This window comes from Triticum dicoccoides, chromosome 2A, assembly GCF_002162155.2.
Source record: "Triticum dicoccoides isolate Atlit2015 ecotype Zavitan chromosome 2A, WEW_v2.0, whole genome shotgun sequence".
Classification (NCBI taxonomy): domain Eukaryota; kingdom Viridiplantae; phylum Streptophyta; class Magnoliopsida; order Poales; family Poaceae; genus Triticum; species Triticum dicoccoides.
The window spans coordinates 131,159,634-131,187,444 of NC_041382.1; the positions used below are offsets into that span (position 1 = coordinate 131,159,634).

General features: G+C 44.4%; 1 protein-coding gene across 1 annotated transcript; it reads right to left on the reverse strand.

The window, feature by feature from the left end:
• Positions 1-2,144: 2,144 nt before the first annotated feature.
• On the reverse strand, positions 2,145-10,233 carry LOC119353797 (COP1-interacting protein 7-like). Its single transcript, XM_037620477.1, has 10 exons — positions 9,946-10,233; positions 9,670-9,849; positions 9,460-9,565; positions 9,349-9,379; positions 8,950-8,983; positions 8,066-8,218; positions 5,320-7,372; positions 3,749-5,039; positions 2,790-2,873; positions 2,145-2,625 (listed from the first exon to the last, which is right to left on the reverse strand). The coding sequence occupies exons 1-10, from the start codon at positions 10,002-10,004 to the stop codon at positions 2,561-2,563; spliced, it is 4,056 nt and encodes a 1,351-aa protein (XP_037476374.1). The 5' UTR covers positions 10,005-10,233; the 3' UTR covers positions 2,145-2,560.
• Between the last annotated feature and the right edge of the window lie 17,578 nt (positions 10,234-27,811).

The following is a 27,811-nucleotide window of genomic DNA, read 5'->3' on the forward strand; positions in this document are numbered from 1 at the left end:
CAAGTACTCAGGGCCAAACACAGCAATCACAGCCCTGCAGAACTTGTACAGGGAGTATAGGCATGTAGATTGGCTCATACGGGCGTACTCATCAATGAGATCACCAGGCACTCCGTATGCAAGCATCCGGGCGGCTGCAGTGCATTTCTGATGAGAGGAGAAGCCAATCTTTCCAAGGGCATCCTCTTTGCACTCTAAATAGTCATCGTAGCCGACCACCCCCTCTCTAATACGGTTGAAAAGATGCCTACTCATATGGAAACGACGGCGGAATTTCTAATCTTTGAACAACGGGTTCGTTGTGTCAAAGTAGTCCTTCCAAAGAAGGAAATGCTCGCTCTCTCGGTTGTGATTCAACGGCGGAAGGTGCCCCGGAATGAAGCCACGAAACAACGGTCGTTCGCTATTGAGGTGGTGATGGACCAACACGGCAGCCAAGATCTCGTCCTCATCATCGGACAAGGAATCGTCAGAGTCGCAAAGGAAACTTTGGAAAAAGAACTCGTCGGCGGCGTCCATTTTGTACCTTGGCAAACTGTCGAACAGCTTGCGAGCGTCGAAGAAGGAGCCTACCAGCGAAGGGAGTCGCCCCGCCCTCGGACCAGCTAGCTGCCCTGGCAGCGTCCAAAGAGTGTGCCGGCGTCCGACGAAGGAGCTGGCGAGGCGGCTTCTTGGTCACGGCTTTGTCGGGGAGTGGGGGGAGCTTTCGTGGGAGTAGGGGCGGCCAAACGACGGTGGCAGCGACGTGGGAGTTGGCGACGTTGTAGGGATGGATGTTGCGGCACCGGCAGCTGGTAGAGGCACCGGAACAAATGGGCGGCAGCATCGACGACGAAGGAGGCGGGCGAGGGTTTGCTGTTGGAATGGAAAAGGATGGCCAATGTGCCACTGACTAGCGAGCCAGGAGGAGTAGGCGGGCGCGCGTCTGTCTCGTGTCCGGGCCGACGCAAATCCAGCTCGAAAATGGGTCGGCAAGCGAACGAAAAGCGGACGCGCGTCCGTTTGGGTCGGCGTGTTGGGCCGACTTTTCTGTCCGCGCTAACCCAAACGGATGCGCGCGGGCGAAATGGGTCAACGCATTGGAGTTACTCTTACTTCTAGTTGAGTACATGCCCTTCTAGTTGTTAGGATGGCTATACATGGGCGTATAGTTGGTATAGGTTCGCTGGATGACACCACATAGCACTGTCATGTACTGTGACTGGAGCGTTGTAGGTACCAAGGGCATCTCTAACCAGACCCTTAAAAGGGTTTAACGCCTCCAAAGATTCCCTTCTGAGGAGTAAAGTCGTACGTAGTTGAACCCTCATTTCTAACTCCTTAAATTTTGTAGAAGCATCGGCCGCCTCTCAAATGTGAGCAGTCCAACCCAAGCCTTAGCAAAAGACTCCATCAAGTTTTCTCTGCTCGAATGCAAAGTCAAAAGTGGGCTGAATGCAGTTACGGGAGATATACGATTGGCGTGCATGGACAGTGGCAGGATGTAGCACGAGCCATGCCATGATCTATCTACAGAGTCCATGACATGCCTCTACATGCGCTAGGTCGGGGCTTACACTAGTTGCTAGTACGTGGAACGTGGGAGCCTACACACACAGTAGCCACACGCAACTGCTACACCCGAGTGGTGTAAACTTGTAACGCATGCACATGGATCCTGTTTGCAAATTGACTGTTCTTGCACTTTCCGTCCAGATGCAAAAAGCATTTCCCCTATGGTTGTGATTTGTAAGTAATAACTAAATATTTGCACAAGAAATACACCATCAAAGACTGAACCTGGGGGAGTATATCTGAACCGAGAATCCCGTCACAATTTTGATGGAGATGTGGTCTTTTGAAAGAGCACGGACTGGACAAAGGGCATTGATTATGCCTCTTATTTACAAGTTCTTGGTTGAGAACCATGGAAGAAGAGCAGAGCAATTCACCCCTTTCTGATTCAGGAAGCCATGGCGAGTTTGCATGTCAGCAGAGGATACAACTCGTTTACATGTTTTAAATCCAAGAATTCTGACACGAATTTGGCCCCAAACATTCCAAATTAACTAATACATAACATATGGTTCAGAAAATAAGAAGACTTTACACAAAGGGGCCCCATTATGCATCACATGTCGCCTGTACAGGAAATGCTCCAGCAATATGTAAAAAGGCATATGTATATGGAAGAAAATGGTATGATCTACTGAACAATACACAGCTTTGAAATGGATTTGTGATATGTGTGTGAACGACGAAACAAATGGAGTGGGAGATACAAGCATATCACAAAAATAATAAAAAATAATACAGTGTCTCTGGGCCAAGTGGAAAAATTGCAACAACAAAAATCTAGAAGTCCAACTCTACACAAGAGATGAAAAAAAGATAAGGAAAAAGAATTAGCAAACAACAACAGTGGACACGCTTAACTGGCAGCTTATAAGAATGACCATAGATACAGGATATGTATTTATATATGACAAGCTAGCAGTGTCCGCGTACCATCCGTGAAAATTTGATATCTTTACCTAGTTCCAGAAGAAACTTTATACAATCCAGCACTGGTGCTTGAGGGTCACCTTAGCCTAGCATCGCCTCCTTTGCTCCGGAATGTCGACAGGGAGAAGAATGAACGTGGTGCTGCAATTTTGGCGTGAAGATAGTTTTAGACTTTTGGTTAAGATTACCAATGACAGAACAGGTAACACTAATTATTGATAAAGATGAACAGTCACCTTCACGGGTTACGTTCTAATTGAGCAGCTTAACATAAGAACATACTACATGTCTAGACGTTTGTATACCTTTAATTGAGCTACCAGTCAGTTGATCCTCCCTCAGTCTAAAATTTGCAGGGGGGTTTGGAATGGAGCTGCGCAGCGATTGTTCTGCAAATTCAGATCTTAAGTAACCGGTATATGCAGGGAAAGAAATGAAGAGCAAAATAAAACAGTAACTGAAGCCTGAAAGGCACGTACAGCTTAAGACTCAAAAGTCAGAAGTCTAAGCAAATATCCACTGATGTAAATGTATCATTCCCATGCACAAAACTCTGTCAATACTGCATGCACATGATCTAGGAAAGCCCTATTTTTGGATTCTAGTTTTGGGTCCACCCATGTCACTGAGAAGCAGAACTTCATCCCATATGTCAGTATCATAAAGAAAATAGGGAGTTGGAATTGGGGAGAACATAAATATGATCAGTGCAAAGAGGTGGGTGAAGGAGGGGATTTAATATTTGTCACCAAAAAAACTGTGCTGCAAACGATACATTCATGTCAAGAGATAGAAGCAATTGATTCCAAGGTTAGTATATGTAACATGTAAAGAGAGGATATTAGCTTGTCAGCAAGGATAAAGTAACTCATTCACCGTCACTTTAATTTATCTGGTTATAATACTGAATCCAACATCAGAAGTTCTTAAATAAGCTGAAGATAGTGTGAGTCAACTTGCACACAAATAGTTTGACTTCACACAAAGTGTCATTTGCTTTTATCTGGAAACATGAAGGACCCTGAAAGACACATGTACTAAAATGAAGGCTTGCCCTATTGGTTTTATTCTGATCTAAGTATGGAAAGAAGCGTTGGAAAGTATGAGTTGTTGCCAATAAAAGGTGGGTCTAGTTGTCATGGGGGACAAGCATAATCTAGGTCAGGACACTATACTTCAAATGGGTTAAAGCACACAATGCAATAAATACTCGAAGATATGATACTTGAAATAGCATGCATAGAGGATTATACAAAGAAAATACCTTGTTCAGTCAAAACCTCGTTCTCAACAAAACCATCATATGAAGAAAGATAGCCCATTCTTGACTTTCTGAAATCATCAGAGGATCCTATTGCCAGATCCCGGCCATCTTCCATATCATCATCACATTCTGAGGCAGTTGAAGCAGAAACCCAGTCATTCACTAAACCATCACCCCTATTCTTCCTCCCAAATTTCAGCAGCTTCTTAAACCCTTTTGGGACATCTTTACGTGGCTGTTGAGATGCATTCGCACCACCAAAAGGCATCTGAGCGCTGCCCCACTTTTTTCTCATCCGGGAAACATCAGCATCTGTTATTTGATCCAGCGAATGAGAGTTCCACGGTGATGGACTGCCGGTTGGTGAATCGACAAAAGCATCACCATCCGAGGTATCATTTGCATAAGGCAATAGGTGTGGATGACGCGAGCTCCAGGGGGCTGGTAATTCACCAGGTAAATCATGCATGTTTCCTGCAAAAGCATTAAACTTGGTACGGGATGCCTCCCTTGGAAAAGAAACATCGCCATTTTCTGATCCTGGATCGTCTGAATTTCCAAAATCCTGACTCAGTTTTGGAGTCTCACTGTCTGAATCAGCAGGAAAATCACTTTCCCTGAGATTCTCTTCAATGCTTTCGTATTCTTCATCTTTGGCATCATCTGGGGAATCCTCTTGCTGATCTGGAAAATCATCATCTTCATCCTGTAAGACACTTGCAAACATTGGTTGTCGAAATCCGGTTATACCGACAACTGGGAGAGTCCCATTGTCTTTCCTAACAAAAGACTTCGGTGCGCCAGATTTATGGGTGTTACTAGAAATTCCTGAGGGAGCCCAGTTGTAAATATCCTTGTTCACTGATGAAGTGTCCCTTAATTCACTAGCATTTAAGTTTTTTCTCATAGACTGTGACCCCCTTGATTGATCTTGATTCAAAATACTCTTTGACTCTTCAATTATGCTCTTACTACGGGAAAAACCTTTTGGCTGAGCCCTTGCAGTAGCTCTGCTATGACCAGCTGATGGCTTTGTATTTTCCTTTCTGAAGTCGGAGAAATTGGGAACTGACTGTGCAAGAGGATTTTCTGGTGGGTTCCTGCGATTTGCATAACCAGATCTTACAGCTCTTGACGAATGCTTATGGCCATGGACAGGAGCAACGGATTTCTTTTGTGTGTAAGCTACTTTGTTTGAAAAATGCTTCCTGGAATCAGCACTCCTGGAAGAACAATCACCAGATAGGTAATCACTGTTCATTTCATCTTCTACCAGGAAAGAATCTGCCCCCTGGAAAAGGCAAACATAACAAATTATTAACAAGCAAAATCCAGAAGTGCGCATTATTGCACGTTGCAATATGTCAAATGATTGTAGCATTAATTCTACATCTATACTTGCTGAAAAACATACTTTCAGTACTTCGCAGAAAAATTGAACTAGCCTTTTACCTTTAGTAAAAAAAACAGAGTACAGCATTTGGGGTATAAGCTAGCATTACAAAATAACAGAATTTCTTAATTACTATTTTCTGTTGAAGTACAGAACTAATCCATGTAGAATCTAATACCTGATCCTTATTTCGTGAAACTGATTGCAAAGCAGATTGAGAGAATTTGGCCCGCATCTCAGCCTTGCTCCTTTCTAGACTTTCATGCATTGCCTTCAATATTGCTTCCTTCTCTTCTTTCTGCAGCTTCCAATCCTCCTTTAGTTTTGCATCCCTCTTCTGCATATATTGATCATAAAACTTTCCCCGTGACTCTTCTAGGCTAAGCATCCCAAGTTTTTCTGGTGTGCTGTTGTTATACCCTTCGTTGTCCACCATCTTCAGAAGCTCATTGGCATCAAAGTTGTTACTCTCCATCACAGTTTGTTTCGTACAAATCTTCTCTGGAAGAACCTGTGTAGGCTTTACCTCACTTAACCTAGGTGTGTCATCAACCTGTGCATCTGTAGACTTCCCTCTCCTGGAAGTGGTTAGCTTGTGTGCAGCAAATAGTTTCTCCAACTCATTGGCCTTCATTTGCAGTTCATCATGCCGATCTTGATTCCCCTTTGCCGGTTTCGTCACCCTAGTCTGCTCCAAGGGAATAGCATTTGCATCATTTACTGATTTAACTTTACCTCCCAGCAAACTCAATTCCTGCTCAGCATTAGATGATTGTCTGCTCAAATTTGATCCCTGGCGACTAGAATAATCCGATTGAGGCAGTATTTCAGACCCAACAGCAACCTTTCTCCGCACATCCTCTACCTTCCGTGGTAGACTTTTCCGCCGCGAGCTAGCATCATGAACTTCAGATTCTGTAGAGCCAGCTTCGTCCCTACCAGATGAACCCCTAACATTATTGCGAGAATTGGATGTGGCTTTTGATTTGAGATCGACACCACTTGACGTTTTCCCAACTGTTCGAAAGGATCGATCCTTCTTCACAACTGCATCTGCTCCAGCATGCATCTCTTTTGAACGAAGGCGAGAACCTCTACTATCTTTACGTCCAATCTGTTCACTTGCAACTGGTACTTCATGAGCAACAGGAGTTATTTCCTTATCTATCTGGACATGATCCTCTGACGATGGACTAGTTAAAGTATCATAATGTTTCGGGAAAGCTTCCTCAGCTGGCCTTGAAGATGTTTTTTGTCGGTTTTGAGTGGAAACATTTGAAGCAACATGCTCTGACAACCTTGTGTCACCTTGTCCTTGGTTAACTCCCTGCTCCTTGTCAAAGGACAACTCACTCTCAGTACTAGAGGCTATAGCCATGTCATCTCCCGAACAAGATCTAGTCTGCTTTTCAGGAGCCTCGGTAACAATGGCTGATAATGAGGGTGGAGATGTAGTATTAAAGGTTGAGGACGAAGAAGCATTTGTAGTGGTAGAATCCTTGGGCTTGTCACCATCCTTTTGACGTGACCAAGATTGAGATGTGTCTGGATTCTTCACCCCACTAGCATCCTTATCAGCTCTTACTTTTGAACTGGCCTCCAGATTGGCAGATGTTGGTGTCCCAGCTGGAGTTCCATTTTCACTTTTGTCATTAGAGCCACTGTTATCATTGTTACCCAGATCAATGCTCATGTCACTGACACTGCTCCACCTCCTTACCAACTTGTCCATGGACGCAACAGAAGGCACCCTGCGGTGCTCACCTTTCACTGGAACAACCTTAGCAGTACCTGCAGAGTTGCTGTTACCAGAAGTTGAAGTTTGCTCCTTTTGCTTATTCTCAAACATGCTTATTCTATCTTGCACACTCAAACGCCTCGAAAGCTCTTTAGCAGGAGCAGGAGGAGCATCAGTTTCGTTTTCTTGTTTATCTACTGTCTGCTGGATGGTTGGCTTAGATTGCTGTTCAGAGCTCGATCCTGATGGAACATCAACTGAATGTTGGTTGTTGCTTAATCTATCAGTATGCAGGACACTACCCCAACTTGTAGATCTATTGCTGGATCCACCGTGATCGGCCTGTGGCTCATCTATAGACATGTCTGAACTGCAGGAGTCACGAAGATCCCCATCTTCAAAGCTCTTCCAGTGTGATGAAGGTGCTGGGGATGCCTGAGGATTGATGTCTGGACGACGCTGGCAAAGTGACATATATTTGTTGCATGCTTCGCTGGATATAACAAGTTCAAGTTGTCATATGTATCTAAACACCATTCATCAAGAAAGACAACAAAGGAACAAAAAATAAACAACGACTGTGACAGAAGATATCATATCTCAATGCGCTCCAATTCAACATGACCCACCCTCCTAATTCCTAAGAGAACCTTCTCCTGCAAACTTTTCCCAATTTCCAGAATGATAACTTCAGGGTGCTTGAATTATTTCCTAAACTTGAGTTCTATTGTTTCTATACAACTTCCACCATCCAGCATCTCATTTTGTTAATTATGCCATGCTAATCCTCATAGAACTAAGTTTTTTTTTTGCGGGAGCATAGAACTAAGTTGACGTGTATTATAATGGCATTTGATAGAAACAGTCATAAACTTTCTCTTTACAGCTGCATGTTGTTTTATATCCTCAATTAGATCTGCTTGTTTGATGTCAAAAAGGATAACTTGAGCACATCAGTCTACTGCTGATGGGGGCTCACTTGTGCTAAATCTGCACATCAACTTTTAGATATACCAAAGTAGTTGTTGCTGGTGGATTGTACCTTAATGTGCTTACTAGATAAGCTGTAGCTGTAATTTCGTTGGACTACTTAACACTGACCACCAAGACTTTCGAGTAATACCCATACGCCTATATGATTGTAAGTTTATAACTGAATTATGGGCTTGACAAGCTTCAATCATACCTCAGCCTGCTGGCACCAAAGTGGTCCGCAAAATGGAGAAGCTCAGAGACACTATCATGGTTGAACCCTGCAGATGATGCCCGGGCACAAGACGTGACAAGGTCTTGTTTAAGTGCACTTAAACGGACATCAATTGCTCTAAGAAGCTCCTTCCTGCACAAAAATAGCCAGGGCATAAATTATGGATAGTTAAGATATTTCAGGTTGCATTAAAAGGGTAAAACTGTAAATTACTTGATACCACGACACAGCCTACAGACAAAAATTATGTATTCAAGATGTCTTGTCTATCAAAAACTCACAGCACATTGCGTTGTCACATGAATGCATATCAATCATTCTAATTTAGTAAGAAGTAGATTGAGTCTTGTACATAAATAAACAAAGGTGTAACAAAAAAAATGATAACCACGGTCCTCCAGTCAATAACATTTCATTAAACTAATAACAATTAGTCCTTATATAAGCACCGTAGACCAATTAAAGGATGGCAGTTTGTTTCACTCAAAGCTCCCAAAAAAGGAAGACAGAAATATATCCACGAAAAGTGCACGAGATGTAATCACAGAATAAAATCGAATTAACCATCCAGGATAAAGAAACTAACTTCATACGGGCGTTATCGTCCACATGCTACAAGTATCCGCACTCTGAATTTTTGCGAAAGGTTATAGAAAGGAGCTAACACGATGGGAACATCATTTCCACAATAATCATATGGAGTATAAACCACAATGTGTGCAAGACTTGGCAAAAAAACTACAGTTAACGTGTTTCATCACAATATTAATCTACTTAACAAAGTACAAACTAATTGTGAATGAATCAATTTTATCTGGCAAACAAGGTAAATGAGCGGCAATTGAAATAAGAGATGGACTTACTTTGTAATGTCTGCAGCTGCTGCTGAGGCTTCAGCTGACAAGCAGAAGAAGAGTTTACATAATTATATCCAGAAGGCAGAAGCATCACATGCTTCCATACATGACAGTAATAATGTCACATTAATCTAACATGTTACCTTATTAATGGAGGTTCATGTTAATATGTGATGAATAATATAGACATGGTGGCATCAATGTATCTAGCATTAATCAAAGGTTCCTAAATTCTTAATGCAAGCCAATAATACAGTTGCCAATTCAACAAGAGAACAATCTCTTGCTACTGGATTTATCAGCTCCCATTGAGTAACTCCAGTTAAGATGGACTCGGTTTCTCATGATGAACGAGTGTTAATGAACTGTATGAGGTATGAAAAGACTCAAGACATTAGGGCATACCAGCTGGACCCGAGGTAGCACCTACAGCAGTCTGCATAAAGAATTGCCATTTTTAGACAAATGCTACACTGCATAACATGCTGAAAGAACTGCTTGATAATTGATACTCACTCCCTGTGCCGCGTAAATCTTCCTAGCCCCTTCTAGCTGCGACATTTCTGCATCGAACGTATTCGCCATCTCCAGCACCTCCGGCGTGCTCACGAAGCGCACGAACCTTCAAGCACAAAGGAACCAGGCAAGCACCCATCAGAATCCAATCTCCTCGACAATCGACAGACCACCGACCCGAGCACCGCCGCATAAGCCACATCAGCAAACCTCTCGAGGGTGCCCTTGCTGAACCACGCGGCGCGCCGGTCCAGCTGCAGCCGGATGGCCGGCTGCGGCGGCTGGGCCGCCGCCTGCTCCTCCGCGGCGCGCAGGTGCGTCACGAACGGCTTCACCGACCCAGACGCGATCTTCTCCGTCCGCCCACTGCCGGACACCACGAGCTCGCACCTGCGCAGGCAGAGTCAGTCAGCCAGCCACCCTCAGCCCACGCGAAACCGCAACGGAAGGGCGAGGCATCCCCTCCCCAGTGCCCCGCTTCCTCACCTGGAGCGGCGGGGGGAGAGCTGGAAGAGCGCGTAGTCCAGCGGCGCGTCGGGCTCCATGGCAGCGCCGCCGTCGCCGGCGAGGTCGGATCTGGTGGATCGCGGACGAGACCCGCCCCCCGCCCCTCCGCCTCCGCCGGAGCCGCCCCCGGGTAAACGCCGGGGAGACGGCGAGCCGCGCAATGCAGCTCCCGCGGCGACGAGATCGCGCGCAGCGGCGGCGTGCTGCGGCGGCGGCCCGGATCTCGGCCGCGCGCGCCCGAATCCGATAACGTGCGCCCTGCTGCGCTGTGGGGGGAGGGAGCGGAGTGGAGGGGGAGAGGACTAGAGAGAGAGAGAGCTCTGCTGGTTTGGTGGAGCTGGAGACTGGTACTGCCCTACGCCCTCTCTCTCCTCCGTGAGAAATGCGGGAGGAAAAACGGACGAAGGTGAAACGGGAAACTTCCGGGGGTGTTTCGGGGAGATTAGCGGCCCTGATCTGGAGTTTCGGGGGAGCTTAGGCGTGATTAAGAGAGATTACGAGAGATTGTTGCTTTTGTTTTCATTTTCGTTTTTTATTATCCGTTTTCTCTGCTTTATGCGGCGGTGGCTGGCTTTTCGGGATAACAACGGCTTTGAGTGGACTGTTGGTGCGGGTCTGACCATTTTGCCCCTCAACAGAAAACGAAACTGGATGAGGGGCTCTGGTTTTGAATTTCGGAGGAGGGATTTTTCGAAAAGGATCACTGTCGTTGCTACTGACACGAGGATGGTGGGTGTGTAGCTTTTGTCTTGATTATTGAAAAAATGTACTGCAATGTACCGTGTTTTTCTGTTTTGTCAATTTGTAACCCCAAACACCAATCTTTCGCGCGACAACTGGAAACAAACGTTACTATAACACATCTTTCAGCGACAGCAAGTGACGATGTGGGCATTTTGTTTTATCTTTTTTATTTTGCATGAAAACTACGACGTGGCCAACCATGATGAATTCGTTTGGTTGCAGCAAGGGCAATGAAAGATTTGCTACATAAGTTTGGTTTACGTTTACATATCTTGATTTTTTTTGATTAGTTGTTGCATTATGCATTTAGCGTTGATTGCTAGTTTGGTTAACGTTTACATATCTTGATTTTTGATTAGTTGCTGCCTTACACATTGCGCGTTGATGTACTGGTTGGAGTTCACTTTTTGTGTGCCCATGCTATGCCTAGGGCGTGACTCGCAAGGGTATTATTGGTTAGGCACAGTGAACAGTGGTTAAGCGCCCCAAAAAAATTCTAGTCTAGTCGTTCTATAGGATCAGGGAGCCTCGAGAGGTCAAGAGCTCGACAGTGACGTCTCTTTATATATTTAGAAAGGATTTATCATTAATTTATGCAGCTCTCATATGGCGTTTGTCTAGTTATAGCATGGCATTATTATAGTCATGCATGCATAGTTGATACAAATAAATGAGGAAGAACCACCTCCTGATTTTCCTTTTATATCTTCTCATCATTTTACCTAGAGAAAAGTCCACATTACAATCTTGAACTAACCACACAGTTTAATATTCAACCCTCAACTACAAAATCGGTCATTCTACACCCCGAACTAACCACATGGTTCAAAAAACAACCTTCCATCCGGTTTTGACTCATTTGAGTGGTTTTGACCGCGTTGACCGGTGACTTGGCAGTGCCAAATCAGCAGCCCATGCAATAAAAAAGTTGGTTGGATCGTTCTCTTTGTAGTTCTCTCGTTGATTTGACCCGAGCTCTGCAAAACAGCCGCCGCTGCCTTGTTTGACAGCCCCGCTGACGACCAACCAGCAGCGCTGCACCTCCCCCCATATCTCCTGTCCCCGCGGGTTAGCAGAAAGCCAGGAACCCCACTCGCTCTGCCGCTCCCGACTTCCTTACATGTTCCACCATCGGAGACCGACGTACGGCCTTCTCCGCTCGCCCGGCCCCTCCCTCTGGCACCTGGAGGCGCTCCCTCTCCCATAGCCGCAAAGGACGCCGAGCCCCTGCTGATCTATGAATCGATTCCTCTGACTGGTTGGTCCCTCACGGCCTCGTTGGCCCCTTCCCCTTCTTCTATACAGAAGAGCAGACCGGTAGTGAGCTCTCCGGCGAGGTGTCACGGGCTCGAGTGGTCTATGACGGGATGGAGACGGGTCCGGACGCACTTCTCGCCGACGACCTCGATGGCAGCGATGGCGCCCGCGAGAGAAAAGCTGTAAGTAGAGAAGACGAGCACGTAGGTCATCGCAAAAAAAAAGAGGAGCACGTAGGTACGGCCACTACGTTAACAACCTCCTTGACCAACTCATCTAGATAAGCTCATGCATCATGCATTGGTAGTTACAGAGAGAGAAAGAGAGCTACGTGAGAGAATCTCACGTTGGTGCAGCCGTTCATCTAGGGGTATTCCAACAGAAAACAGAAAGAATGAGGATATATTTTTTCCTATAAGTGAGTCCCACATGTGAGGGGTCAGAAGGTGACATGGCACTGCCCAGTTATTTGTCAAAACCGCTCAAATGAGTCATGATGGAGGGTTGATTTTTGAACCGAGTGATTAGTTCGGGGTGTAGGATGACCGATTTTGTAGTTGAGGGTTGAATACCAAACTGTGAGGTTAGTTCAAGGTTGTAATGTGGACTTTTTTCTTTTACCTAAGCCGGTCTTTCAAGAATTATTTTAGCCCAAACTAAATGCGAAAACAATATACCCTAGGTCTAAATGTTCACCGACATCTTCCTTGCTATTGAAAAATGAGGAGGCCAAGAAAAAAGAATCACATGCAAACTGTACGGTGTCTCAAATAACAAAGATAATGAGCAGGAGATTATCAGATCACGAGGTAATACCAACTCGACGTGTGGCAATCCACCATATATTGTGATGAAAACAACTCGAGAAATTGAGAGATTTGCAAGCAGTGCCTTATCTACAACAATAAGCATCCGGCTTTATGCATTAACAAGAACAAAGTATATCACAAAGCGAAACACTCAAAAGAAAAGTTTACGCTTTGTTTCTCTCACCTCGCGAACACCCACCAAAAGCACGGGTATGCTTTAAGTATAAGTAATTATGTGTTCAACAAAATATAAATAATTTACGTTTTTTCAGGGGTTAACTATAGAGAAAATTATCTACATATAAAATTTTAAATACACATCATTAGATATATCATGAGACATATTCTCATATTTAATATATACAAGATGGCTCGATTTTTCGACAAGATGGTATCATTTATTTTGTCAATTTGTAATCCCAACCACCAATCTTCATGCAACAACTAGAAATAATCGCTACTAACATATCTTTCAGCATCAACAAGTCAATATGATTGTTGGGGAACGTAGTAATTTTAAAAAAATTCCTACGCACACGCAATATCATGGTGATGCATAGCAACGAGAGGGGAGAGTGTGATCTACGTACCCTTGTAGACCGACAGCGGAAGCGTTAGCACAACGCAGTTGATGTAGTCGTACGTCTTCACGGCCCGACCGATCAAGCACCGAAACTACGGCACCTCCGAGTTTTAGCACACGTTCAGCTCGATGACGATCCCCGGACTCCGATCCAACAAAGTGTCGGGGAAGAGTTCCGTCAGCACGACGGCGTGGTGACGATCTTGATGTTCTACCGTCGCAGGGCTTCGCCTAAGCACCGCTACAATATTATCGAGGATTGTGGTGGAAGGGGGCACCGCACACGGCTAAGAAAACGATCACGAGGATCAACCTGTGTGTTCTAGGGTGCCCCCCTGCCCCCGTATATAAAGGAGCCAAGGGGAGGGGGCGGCCGACCAAGGAGGGCGTGCCAAGGGGGAGAGAAAGGAAAAAAGGGGGGGGGGGGGCGCTGCCCCCCTCTCCTTGTCCTATTCGGACTAGGGAGGGGAGGGGCGCGCGGCCACCTCTTGTCTCCTTTCCTCTTCTTCCTTAGGGCCCATGTAGGCCCAATAACCCCCGGGGGGGTTCCGGTAACCCCCCGGTACTCCGGTAAAATCCCGATTTCACCCGGAACGATTCCGATATCCAAATATAGGCTTCCAATATATCGATCTTTATGTCTCGACCATTTCGAGACTCCTCGTCATGTCCGTGATCACATCCGGGACTCCGAACTAACTTCGGTACATCAAAACTCATGAACTCATAATATAACTGTCATCGAAACCTTAAGCGTGCAGAGCCTACGGGTTCGAGAACAATGTAGACATGACCGAGACACGTCTCCGGTCAATAACCAATAGCGGAACCTGGATGCTCATATTGGCTCCTACATATTCTACGAAGATCTTTATCGGTCAGATCGCATAACAACATATGTTGTTTCCTTTGTCATCGGTATGTTACTTGCCCGAGATTCGATCGTCGGTATCTCAATACCTAGTTCAATCTCATTACTGGCAAGTCTCTTTACCGTTCCGTAATGCATCATCTCACAACTAACTCATTAGTTGCAATGCTTGCAAGGCTTATGTTGTTAGAAATATGCCCTAGAGGCAATAATAAAAGCATTATTATTATATTTCTTTGTTCATGATAATTGTCTTTATTCATGCTATAATTGTGTTATCCGGAAATCGTAATACATGTGTGAATAACAGACACCAACATGTCCCTAGTAAGCCTCTAGTTGACTAGCTCGTTGATCAATAGATAGTCATGGTTTCCTGGCTATGGACATTGGATGTCATTGATAACGGGATCACATCATTAGGATAGTGATGTGATGGACAAGACCCAATCCTAAACATAGCACAAGATCGTATAGTTCGTTTGCTAGAGTTTTTGCAATGTCAAAGTATCTCTTCCTTCGACCTTGAGATCGTATAACTCCTGGATGCCATAGGAGTGCTTTGGGTGTATCAAACGTCACAACGTAACTGGGTGACTATAAAGGTGCACTACAGGTATCTCCGAAAGTATCTATTGTTTTATATGGATCGAGACTGGGATTTGTCACTCCGTATGACGGAGAGATATCACTGGGCCCACTCAGTAATGCATCATCATAATGAGCTCAAAGTGACCAAGTGTTTGGTCACGGGATCATGCATTACGGTACGAGTAAAGTGACTTGCCGGTAACAAGATTGAACGAGGTATTGGGATACCGACGATCGAATCTCGGGCAAGTAACATATCGATTGACAAAGGGAATTGCATACGGGGTTGATTAAATCCTCGACATCGTGGTTCATCCGATGAGATCATCGTGGAGCATGTGGGAGCCAACATGGGTATCCAGATCCCGCTGTTGGTTATTGACCAGAGAGCGATCTCGGTCATGTCTACATGTCTCCCGAACCCGTAGGGTCTACACACTTAAGGTTCAGTTACGCTAGGGTTGTAGGGATATGTATATGCAGTAACCCGAATGTTGTTCGGAGTCCCGGATGAGATCCCGGACGTCACGAGGAGTTCCGGAATGGTCCGGAGGTAAAGATTTATATATGGAAAGTCCTGTTTCGGGCATCGGGACAAGTTTCGGGGTTATCGGTATTGTACCGGGACCACCGGAGGGGTCCCGGGGGCCCACCGGGTGGGGCCACCCATCCCCGGGGGCCACATGGGCTGTAGGGGGTGCGCCTTGGCCTGCTTGGGCCAAGGGCACCAGCCCCACTAGGCCCATGCGCCTAGGGTTTCCAAAGGGGAGGAGTCCTACTAGTGGAAGGCACCTCCTAGGTGCCTTGGGGGGGAGGGAAACCCCCCTTGGCCGCCGCACCCCCTAGGAGATTGGATCTCCTAGGGCCGGCCACCCCCCCTTGGCACCCCTATATATAGTGGGGGAGAGGAGGGACTTCATACCTTGAGTCCTTGGCCTTTGGTTGCCTCCTTCTCCCTCCTCTACACCTCCTCCACCTCCTTATTGCTTAGCGAAGCTCTGCCGGAGTACTGCAGCTCCATCAACACCACGCCGTCGTGCTGCTGCTGGTGCCATCTCCCTCAACCTCTCCTCCCCTCCTTGCTGGATCAAGAAGGAGGAGACGTGGCTGTTTCCGAACGTGTGTTGAACGCGGAGGTGCCGTCCGTTCGGTGCTAGGATCTCCGGTGATTCGAATCACGTCGTGTTCGACTACATCATCCCCGTTCTTTGAACGCTTCCGCTCGCGATCTACAAGGTATGTAGATGCATCTATTCACTCGTTGCTAGATGAACTCCTAGATGATCTTGGTGAAACGAGTAGGAAAATTTTTGTTTTCTGCAACGTTCCCCAACAATGGCATCATGAGCTAGGTCTATGCGTAGTTCTTCTTGCACGAGTAGAACACAATTGGTTGTGGGCGTAGATTTGTCAACTTTCTTGCCGCTACTAGTCTTATCTTGCTTCAGCGGTATTGTGGGATGAAGCGGCCCGGACCAACCTTACACGTACGCTTACGTGAGACCGGTTCCACCGACTAACATGCACAAGTTGCATAAGGTGGCTGGCTGGTGTCTGTCTCTCCCACTTTAGTTGAAGCGGATTCGATGAAAAGGGTCCTTATGAAGGGTAAATAGAAGTTGACAAATCACGTTGTGGTTTCACGTAGGTAAGAAAACGTTCTTGCTAGAACCCTACTTCAGCCACGTAAAACTTGCAAACAACAATTAGAGGACGTCTAACTTGTTTTTGCAGCAAGTGCTTTGTGATATGATATGGCCAAAGTTGTGATGAATGATGAATGATCTATATGTGTTGTATGAGATGTTCATGCTATTGTAATAGGAATCACGACTTGCATGTCGATGAGTATGACAACCGGCAGGAGCCATAGGAGTTGTCTTTATTTTTTGTATGACCTGCGTGTCATTAAAGAACGCCATGTAAACTACTTTACTTTATTACTAAACGCGTTAGTCATAGAAGTAGAAGTAGTCGTTGGCGTGACAACTTCATGAAGACACGATGATGGAGATCATGATGATGGAGATCATGGTGTCGTGCCGGTGACAAGATGATCATGGAGCCCCGAAGATGAAGATCAAAGGAGCTATATGATATTGGCCATATCATGTCACTACTTTATATAATTGCATGTGATGTTTATTATGTTTTATGCATCTTGTTTACTTAGAACGACGGTAGTAAATAAGATGATCCCTTACAAAATTTCAAGAAGTGTTCTCCCCTAACTGTGCACCGTTGCTACAGTTCGTCGTTTCGAAGCACCACGTGATGATCGGGTGTGATAGATTCTTACGTTCACATACAACGGGTGTAAGACAGTTTTACACAGCGAAAACACTTAGGGTTAACTTGACGAGCCTAGCATGTACAGACATGGCCTCGGAACACGGAGACCGAAAGGTCGAACACGAGTCGTATGGAAGATACGACCTACATGAGAATGTTCACCGACGATGACTAGTCCGTCTCACGTGATGATCGGACACGGCCTAGTCGACTCGGATCGTGTAACACTTAGATGACCAAAGGGATGTCAAATCTGAGTGGGAGTTCATTATAATTTGATTAGATGAACTTAATTATCATGAACTTAGTCTAAATTTTTACAATATGTCTTGTAGATCAAATGGCCAACGTAGTCCTCAACTTCAACGCGTTCCTAGAGAAAACCAAGCTGAAAGACGATGGCAGCAACTATACGGACTGGGTCCGGAACCTGAGGATCATCCTCATAGCTGCCAAGAAAGATTATGTCCTACAAGCACCGCTTGGTGACGCACCCATTCTCCCTGCGGAACAAGACGTTATGAACGCTTGGCAGGCACGTTCCGATGACTACTCCCTCGTTCAGTGCGGCATGCTTTACAGCCTAGAGCCGGGGCTCCAAAAGCGTTTTGAGAGACATGGAGCATATGAGATGTTCGAAGAGCTGAAAATGGTTTTCCAAGCTCATGCCCGGGTTGAGAGATATGAAGTCTCCGACAAATTCTTCAGCTGTAAGATGGAGGAAAACAGTTCTGTCAGTGAGCACATACTCACTATGTCTGGGTTGCATAACCGCTTGACTCAGCTGGGAGTTAATCTCCCGGATGATGCGGTCATTGACAGAATCCTCCAGTCGCTTCCACCGAGCTACAAGAGCTTTGTGATGAACTTCAATATGCAGGGGATGGAAAAGACCATTCCTGAAGTATTTGCTATGCTGAAATCAGCAGAGGTAGAAGTCAGAAAGGAACATCAAGTGTTGATGATCAATAAAACCACTAAGTTCAAGAAGGGCAAGGGTAAAAAGAACTTCAAGAAGGACGGCAAGGTAGTTGCCGCGCCCAGCAAGCAAGCTGCCGGGAAGAAGCCAAAGAATGGACCCAAGCCCGAGACTGAGTGTTTTTATTGCAAGGAAAGTGGTCACTGGAAGCGGAACTGCCCCAAATACTTAGCAGACAAGAAGGCCGGCAAAACCAAAGGTATATTTGATATACATGTAATTGATGTGTACCTTACCAGTAATCGTAGTAACTCCTGGGTATTTGATACCGGTGCCGTTGCTCATATTTGTAACACGCAACAGGAGCTGCGGAATAAACGGAGACTGGCGAAGGACGAGGTGACGATGCGCGTCAGGAATGGTTCCAAGGTCGATGTGATCGCCGTCGGCACGCTACCTCTACATTTACCTACGGGATTAGTTTTGAACCTCAATAATTGTTATTTTGTGCCAAGTTTGAGCATGAACATTGTATCAGGATCTCGTTTAATTCGAGATGGCTACTCATTTAAATCCGAGAATAATGGTTGTTCTATTTATATGAGAGATATGTTTTATGGTCATGCTCCGATGGTGAATGGTTTATTCTTTATGAATCTCGAGCGTAATGCTACACATATTCATAGTGTAAGTACCAAAAGATGTAAGATTGATAGTGATAGTCCCACATACTTGTGGCACTGCCGCCTCGGTCACATAGGTGTCAAACGCATGAAGAAGCTCCATGCTGATGGACTTTTAGAGTCTCTTGATTACGAATCATTTGACACGTGCGAACCATGCCTCATGGGTAAAATGACCAAGACTCCATTCTCAGGAACAATGAAGAGAGCAACCAACTTATTGGAAATCATACATACTGATGTGTGCGGTCCAATGAGTGTTGAGGCTCGCGGTGGCTATCGTTATGTTCTCACCCTCACTGATGACTTGAGTAGATATGGGTATGTCTACTTAATGAAACACAAGTCTGAGACCTTTGAAAAGTTCAAGGAATTTCAGAGTGAAGTTGAGAATCAACGTGACAGGAAAATCAAGTTTCTACGATCAGATCGTGGAGGAGAATACTTGAGTCACGAGTTTGGTACACACTTAAGAAAATGTGGAATAGTTTCACAACTCACGCCGCCTGGAACACCTCAGCGTAATGGTGTGTCCGAACGTCGTAATCGCACTCTATTAGATATGGTGCGATCTATGATGTCTCTTGCCGATTTACCACTATCTTTTTGGGGCTATGCTTTAGAGACTGCCGCATTCACTTTAAATAGGGCCCCGTCGAAATCCGTTGAGACGACACCGTATGAATTATGGTTTGGGAAGAAACCTAAGCTGTCATTTCTAAAAGTTTGGAGATGCGATGCTTATGTCAGGAAACTTCAACCTGAAAAGCTCGAACCCAAATCGGAAAAATGCGTCTTCATAGGATACCCTAAAGAAACTGTTGGGTATATCTTCTACCTCAGATCCGAAGGCAAGATCTTTGTTGCCAAGAACGGGTCCTTTCTGGAGAAAGAGTTTCTCTCGAAAGAAGTAAGTGGGAGGAAAGTAGAGCTTGATGAAGTATTACCTCTTGAACCAGAAAATGGCGCAACTCAAGAAAATGTTCCTGAGGTGCCTGCACCGACTAGAGAGGAAGTTAATGATAATGATCAAAATACTTCAGATCAAGCTCCTACTGAAATTCGAAGGTCCACGAGGACACGTTCCGCACCAGAGTGGTACGGCAACCCTGTCTTGGAAATCATGTTGTTAGACAACGGTGAACCTTCGAACTATGAAGAAGCGATGGCGGGTCCGGATTCCGACAAATGGCTAGAAGCCATGAAATCCGAGATAGGATCCATGTATGAAAACGAAGTATGGACTTTGACTGACTTGCCCGTAGAACGGCGAGCCATAGAAAATAAATGGATCTTTAAGAAGAAGACAGACGCGAATGGTAATGTGACCATCTATAAAGCTCGGCTTGTCGCTAAGGGTTATCGACAAGTTCAAGGGGTTGACTACGATGAGACTTTCTCACCGGTAGCGAAGCTGAAGTCCGTCCGAATCATGTTAGCAATTGCCGCATTTTATGATTATGAAATTTGGCAAATGGACGTCAAAACGGCATTCCTTAATGGTTTCCTTAAGGAAGAATTGTATATGATACAGCCGGAAGGTTTTGTCGATCCTAAAAATGCTGACAAGGTGTGCAAGCTCCAACGCTCGATTTATGGGCTGGTGCAAGCATCTCGGAGTTGGAACATTCGTTTTGATGAGATGATCAAAGCGTTTGGGTTTACACAGACTTATGGAGAAGCCTGTGTTTACAAGAAAGTGAGTGGGAGCTCTATAGCATTTCTCATACTATATGTAGATGACATACTTTTGATGGGAAATGATATAGAACTTTTGGACAGCATTAAGGCCTACTTGAATAAGAGTTTTTCAATGAAGGACCTTGGAGAAGCTGCTTATATATTAGGCATCAAGATCTATAGGGATAGATCAAGACGCCTCGTAGGTCTTTCACAAAGCACATATCTTGATAAGATTTTGAAGAAGTTCAAAATGGATCAGTCCAAGAAAGGGTTCTTGCCTGTTTTGCAAGGTGTGAAATTGAGCTCAGCTCAATGTCCGACCACGGCAGCAGAGATAGAAGAGATGAGTGTCATCCCCTATGCCTCAGCCATAGGTTCTATTATGTATGCCATGCTGTGTACCAGACCTGATGTAAACCTTGCCGTAAGTTTGGTAGGAAGGTACCAAAGTAATCCCGGCAAGGAACACTGGACAGCGGTCAAGAATATCCTGAAGTACCTGAAAAGGACTAAGGAAATGTTTCTCGTTTATGGAGGTGACGAAGAGCTCGTCGTAAAAGGTTACGTCGACGCTAGCTTCGACACAGATCTGGATGACTCTAAGTCACAAACCGGATACGTGTATATTTTGAATGGTGGGGCAGTAAGCTGGTGCAGTTGCAAGCAGAGCGTCGTGGCGGGATCTACATGTGAAGCGGAGTACATGGCAGCCTCGGAGGCAGCACATGAAGCAATATGGGTGAAGGAGTTCATCACCAACCTAGGAGTCATACCCAATGCGTCGGGGCCGATCAAGCTCTTCTGTGACAACACTGGAGCTATTGCACTTGCCAAGGAGCCCAGGTTTCACAAGAAGACAAGGCACATCAAGCGTCGCTTCAACTCCATCCGTGAAAATGTTCAAGATGGAGACATAGAGATTTGTAAAGTACATACGGACCTGAATGTAGCAGATCCGTTGACTAAACCTCTCCCAAGAGCAAAACATGATCAACACCAGAATTCCATGGGTGTTCGATTCATCACAATGTAACTAGATTATTGACTCTAGTGCAAGTGGGAGACTGTTGGAAATATGCCCTAGAGGCAATAATAAAAGCATTATTATTATATTTCTTTGTTCATGATAATTGTCTTTATTCATGCTATAATTGTGTTATCCGGAAATCGTAATACATGTGTGAATAACAGACACCAACATGTCCCTACTAAGCCTCTAGTTGACTAGCTCGTTGATCAATAGATAGTCATGGTTTCCTGGCTATGGACATTGGATGTCATTGATAACGGGATCACATCATTAGGATAGTGATGTGATGGACAAGACCCAATCCTAAACATAGCACAAGATCATATAGTTCGTTTGCTAGAGTTTTTGCAATGTCAAAGTATCTCTTCCTTCGACCTTGAGATCGTATAACTCCTGGATGCCATAGGAGTGCTTTGGGTGTATCAAACGTCACAACGTAACTGGGTGACTATAAAGGTGCACTACAGGTATCTCCGAAAGTATCTATTGTTTTATATGGATCGAGACTGGGATTTGTCACTCCGTATGACGGAGAGATATCACTGGGCCCACTCAGTAATGCATCATCATAATGAGCTCAAAGTGACCAAGTGTTTGGTCACGGGATCATGCATTACGGTACGAGTAAAGTGACTTGCCGGTAACAAGATTGAACGAGGTATTGGGATACCGACGATCGAATCTCGGGCAAGTAACATATCGATTGACAAAGGGAATTGCATACGTGGTTGATTAAATCCTCGACATCGTGGTTCATCCGATGAGATCATCGTGGAGCGTGTGGGAGCCAACATGGGTATCCAGATCCCGCTGTTGGTTATTGACCGGAGAGCGATCTCGGTCATGTCTACATGTCTCCCGAACCCGTAGGGTCTACACACTTAAGGTTCAGTTACGCTAGGGTTGTAGGGATATGTATATGCAGTAACCCGAATGTTGTTCGGAGTCCCGGATGAGATCCCGGACGTCACGAGGAGTTCCGGAATGGTCCGGAGGTAAAGATTTATATATGGAAAGTCCTGTTTCGGGCATCGGGACAAGTTTCGGGGTTATCGGTATTGTACCGGGACCACCGGAGGGGTCCCGGGGGCCCACCGGGTGGGGCCACCCATCCCCGGGGGCCACATGGGCTGTAGGGGGTGCGCCTTGGCCTGCTTGGGCCAAGGGCACCAGCCCCACTAGGCCCATGCGCCTAGGGTTTCCAAAGGGGAGGAGTCCTACTAGTGGAAGGCACCTCCTAGGTGCCTTGGGGGGGAGGGAAACCCCCCTTGGCCGCCGCACCCCCTAGGAGATTGGATCTCCTAGGGCCGGCCACCCCCCCTTGGCACCCCTATATATAGTGGGGGAGAGGAGGGACTTCATACCTTGAGTCCTTGGCCTTTGGTTGCCTCCTTCTCCCTCCTCTACACCTCCTCCACCTCCTTATTGCTTAGCGAAGCTCTGCCGGAGTACTGCAGCTCCATCAACACCACGCCGTCGTGCTGCTGCTGGTGCCATCTCCCTCAACCTCTCCTCCCCTCCTTGCTGGATCAAGAAGGAGGAGACGTGGCTGTTTCCGAACGTGTGTTGAACGCGGAGGTGCCGTCCGTTCGGTGCTAGGATCTCCGGTGATTCGAATCACGTCGTGTTCGACTACATCATCCCCGTTCTTTGAACGCTTCCGCTCGCGATCTACAAGGTATGTAGATGCATCTATTCACTCGTTGCTAGATGAACTCCTAGATGATCTTGGTGAAACGAGTAGGAAATTTTTTGTTTTCTGCAACGTTCCCCAACATATGTGATGTGCATTACCGAGAGGGCCTAGAGATACCTCTCCGACAATCGGAGTGACAAACCCTAATCTCGAAATACGCCAACCCAACATGTACCTTCTGAGACACCTGTAGAGCTCCTTTATAATCACCCATTTACGTTGTGACGTTTGGTAGCACATAAAGTGTTCCTCCGGTAAATGGGAGTTGCATAATCTCATAGTCATAGGAACATGTATAAGTCATGAAGAAAGCAATAGCAACATACTAAACGATCGGGTGCTAAGCTAATGGAATGGGTCATGTCAATCACATCATTCTTCTAATGATGTGATCCCGTTAATCAAATAACAACTCTTTTGTTCATGGTTAGGAAACATAACCATCTTCGATTAACGAGCTAGTCAAGTAGAGGCATACTAGTAACACTCTGTTTGTCTATTTATTCACACATGTATTATGTTTCCGGTTAATACAATTCTAGCATGAATAATAAACATTTATCATGATATAAGGAAATAAATAATAACTTTATTATTGCCTCTAGGGCATATTTCCTTCAGTCTCCCACTTGCACTAGAGTCAATAATCTAGTTCACATCGCCATGTGATCTAACATCAATAGTTCACATCTTTATGTGGTTAACACCCATAGTTCACATCGATATGTGACCAACACCCAAAGGGTTTACTAGAGTCAGTAATCTAGTTCACATCGCTATGTGATTAACACCCAAAGAGTACTAAGGTGTGATCATGTTTTTGCTTGTGAGACAACTTTGGTCAACGGGTCTTTTATATTCAGATCCGTAAGTATTTTTCAAATATCTATGTCAACAATGCTCTACACGGAGCTACTCTAGCTAATTGCTCCCACTTTCAATATGTATCTAGATCGAGACTTAGAGTCATCCATATCGGTGTCAAAAATTTGTATCGACGTAACCCTTTACGATGAACCTTTTTGTTATGTCCATAATCGAGAAACATATCCTTATTTCACTAAGGATACTTTTGACCACTGTCCAGTGATCTACTTCCTAGATCACTATTGTATTCCCTCGCTTAACACAGTGTAGGGTATACAACAGATCTAGTACACAGCATGACATACTTTATAGAACCTATGGCCAAGGCATAGGGAATGACTTTCATTCTCTTTCTATCTTCTGCCGTGGTCAGGCTTTGAGTCTTACTCAATTTTACACCTTGTAACACAGGCAAGAACTCTTTCTTTGACTGTTCCATTTTGAACTACTTCAAAATCTTGTCAAGGTATGTACTCATTGAAAAAATTATCAAGCGTCTTGATCTATCTCTATAGATCTTGATACTCAATATGTAAGCAGCTTCTCCGAGGTCTTTCTTTGAAAAACTCCTTTCAAACACTCCTTTATGCTTTGCAGAATAATTCTACATTATTTCCGATCAACAATATGTCATTCACATATACTTATCAGAAATGTTGTAGTGCTCCCACTCACTTTCTTGTAAATACAGGCTTTACCGCAAGTCTGTATAAAACTATATGCTTTGATCAACTCATCAAAGCATATATTCCAACTCCGAGATGCTTGCACCAGTCCATATATGGATCGCTGAAGCTTGCACATTTTGTTAACACTTTTAGGATTGACAAAACCTTCTGGTTGCATCATATACAATAAATCCATTAAGGAATGCAGTTTTGTTTATCCATTTGCCAGATTTCATAAAATGCGGCAATTGCTAACATGATTCGGACAGACTTAAGCATAGATACGAGTGAGAAAATCTCATCGTAGTCAACACCTTGAACTTGTCGAAAACCTTTTGCGACAATTCTAGCTTTGTAGATAGTAACACTACTATCAGCGTCCATCTTCCTCTTGAAGATCCATTTATTTTCTATGGCTTACCGATCATCGGGCAAATCCATCAAAGTCCATACTTTGTTCTCATACATGGATCATATCTCAGATTTCATGGCCTCAAACCATTTCGCGGAATCTAGGCTCATCATCGCTTCCTCATAGTTCGCAAGTTCGTCATGGTCTAGTAGCATGACTTCCAGAACAGGATTACCGTATCATTCTGGTGAGGATCTCACTCTGGTTTACCTACGAGATTCGGTAGTAACTTGATCTGAAGTTACATGATCATCATTATTAGCTTCCTCGCTAATTGGTGTAGTAGTCATAGGAACAGATTCCTGTGATGAACTACTTTCCAATAAGGGAGCAGGTACAGTTACCTCATCAAGTTCTACTTTCATCCCACTCACTTCTTTCGAGAAAAACTCCTTCTCTAGAAAAACTCCGAATTTAGCAACAAAAGTCTTGCCTTCAGATTTGTGATAGAAGGTGTACCCAATAGTCTCCTTTGGGTATTCTATAAAGACATATTTCTCCGATTTGGGTTTGAGCTTATTAGGATGAAACTTTTTCATATAAGCATCACAACCCCAAACTTTAAGAAACGACAACTTTGGTTTCTTGCCAAACCATAGTTCATACGGTGTCGTCTCAACGGATTTAGATGGTGCCCTATTTAACGTGAATGCAATTGTCTCTAATGCATAACCCCAAAACGATAGTGGTAGATCGGTAAGAGACATCATAGATCACACCATATCTAATAAAGTATGGTTATGACGTTCGGACACACCATTACATTGTGGTGTTCCAGGTGGCGTGAGTAGTGAAACTATTTCACATTGTTTTTAACTGAAGGCCAAACTTCTAACTCAAATACTCTTCTCTACGATCAGATCATAGAAACTTTATTTTCTTATTATGATGATTTTCCACTTCACCCTGAAATTCTTTGAACTATTCAAATGTTTCAGACTTGTGTTTCATCAAGTAGATATACCCATATCTGCTCAAATCATCTGTGAAGGTCAGAAAACAACGATACCCGCCGCGAGCCTCAACACTCATCGGATCACATACATCACTATGTATTATTTCCAATAAGTCAGTTGCTCGCTCCATTGTTCCGGAGAACGGAGTCTTAGTCATCTTGCCCATAAGGCATGGTTAGCAAGCATCAAGTGATTCATAATCAAGTGATTCCAAAAGCCCATCAGCATGGAGTTTCTTCATGCGCTTTATACCAATATGACCTAAACGGCAGTGCCACAAATATGTTGCACTATCATTATTAACTTTGCATCTTTTGGTTTCAATATTATGATTATGTGTATCACTACGATCGAGATCCAACGAACTATTTTCATTGGGTATGTAATTATATAAGGTTTTATTCATGTAAACAGAACAACAATTTATTCTCATACTTAAATGAATAACCGTATTATAATAAACATGATCAAATCATATTCATGCTCAACACAAACACCAAATAACATTTATTTAGGTTCAACACTAATCCCGAAAGTATAGGGAGTGTGCGATGATGATCATATCAATTTTGGAACTACTTCCAACACACATCGTCACTTCACCCTTAACTAGTATCTGTTCATTCTGCAACTCCTGTTTTGAGTTACTACTCTTAGCAACTGAACCAGTATCAAATACCGAGGGGTTGCTATGAACACTAGTAAAATACACATCAATAATCTGTGTATCAAATATACCTTTATTCACTTTGCCATCCTTCTTATCCGCCAAATACTTGGGGTAGTTCCGCTTCCAGTGACCAGTCCCTTTGCAGTAGAAGCACTTAGTCTCAGGTTTAGGACCAGACTTGGGCTTCTTCACTTGAGCAGCAACTTGCTTGCTGTTTTTCTTGAAGTTTCCCTTTTTTCCTTTGCCCTTTTCTTGAAACTAGTGATCTTGTCAGCTATCAACACTTGATGCTCTTTCTTGATTTCTACCTTCATCGATTTCATTATCATGAAAAGCTCGGGAATCGTTTCCGTTATCCCTTGCATATCATAGTTCATCACGAAGTTCTACTAACATGGTGATGGTGACTAGAGAATTCTGTCAATCACTATTTTATCTGGAAGTTAACTCCCATTTGATTCAAGTGATTGTAGTACCCAGACAATCTGAGCACATGCTCACTAGTTGCGCGATTCTCCTCCATCTTTTAGCTGTAGAGCTTGTTGGAGACTTCATATCTCTCAACTCGGGTATTTGCTTGAAATATTAACTTCAACTCCTGGAACATCTCATATGGTCCATGACGTTCAAAACGTCTTTGAAGTCCCGATTCTAAGCCGTTAAGCATAGTGCACTAAACTATCAAGTAGTCATTATATTGAGCTAGCCAAACATTCATAACGTTTGCATTTGCTCCTGCAATAGGTCTGTCACCTAGCGGTGCATCAAGGACATAATTCTTCTGTGCAGCAATAAGGATAATCCTCAGATCACGGATCCAATCCACATCATTGCTACTAACATTTTCAACTTAGTTTTCTCTAGGAACATATAAAATTAAGCGGGGAGCAACATCGCGCGCTATTGATCTACAACATAGATATGCTAATACTACTAGGACTAAGTTCATGATAAATTTAAGTTCAATTAATCATATTACTTAAGAACTCCCACTTAGATAGACATCCCTCTAATCTTCTAAGTGATCACGTGATCCATATCAACTAAACCATGTCCGATCATCACGTGAGATGGAGTAGTTTCAATGGTGAACATCACTATGTTGATCATATCT

What these genes read in the sequence shown, in the direction of transcription:
- LOC119353797 (XM_037620477.1), bottom strand. Translation starts at nt 10,004, where the DNA reads ATGGAGCCCGACGCGCCGCTGGACTACGCGCTCTTCCAGCTCTCCCCC. An exon ending in GCAGCTGCAGACATTACAAA is followed by an intron (nt 8,219 to 8,949) that starts GTAAGTCCATCT and finishes ATTTTTGTGCAG; the next exon opens with GAAGGAGCTTCTTAGAGCAA. An exon ending in TTTCACGAAATAAGGATCAG is followed by an intron (nt 5,040 to 5,319) that starts GTATTAGATTCT and finishes TGCCTTTTCCAG; the next exon opens with GGGGCAGATTCTTTCCTGGT.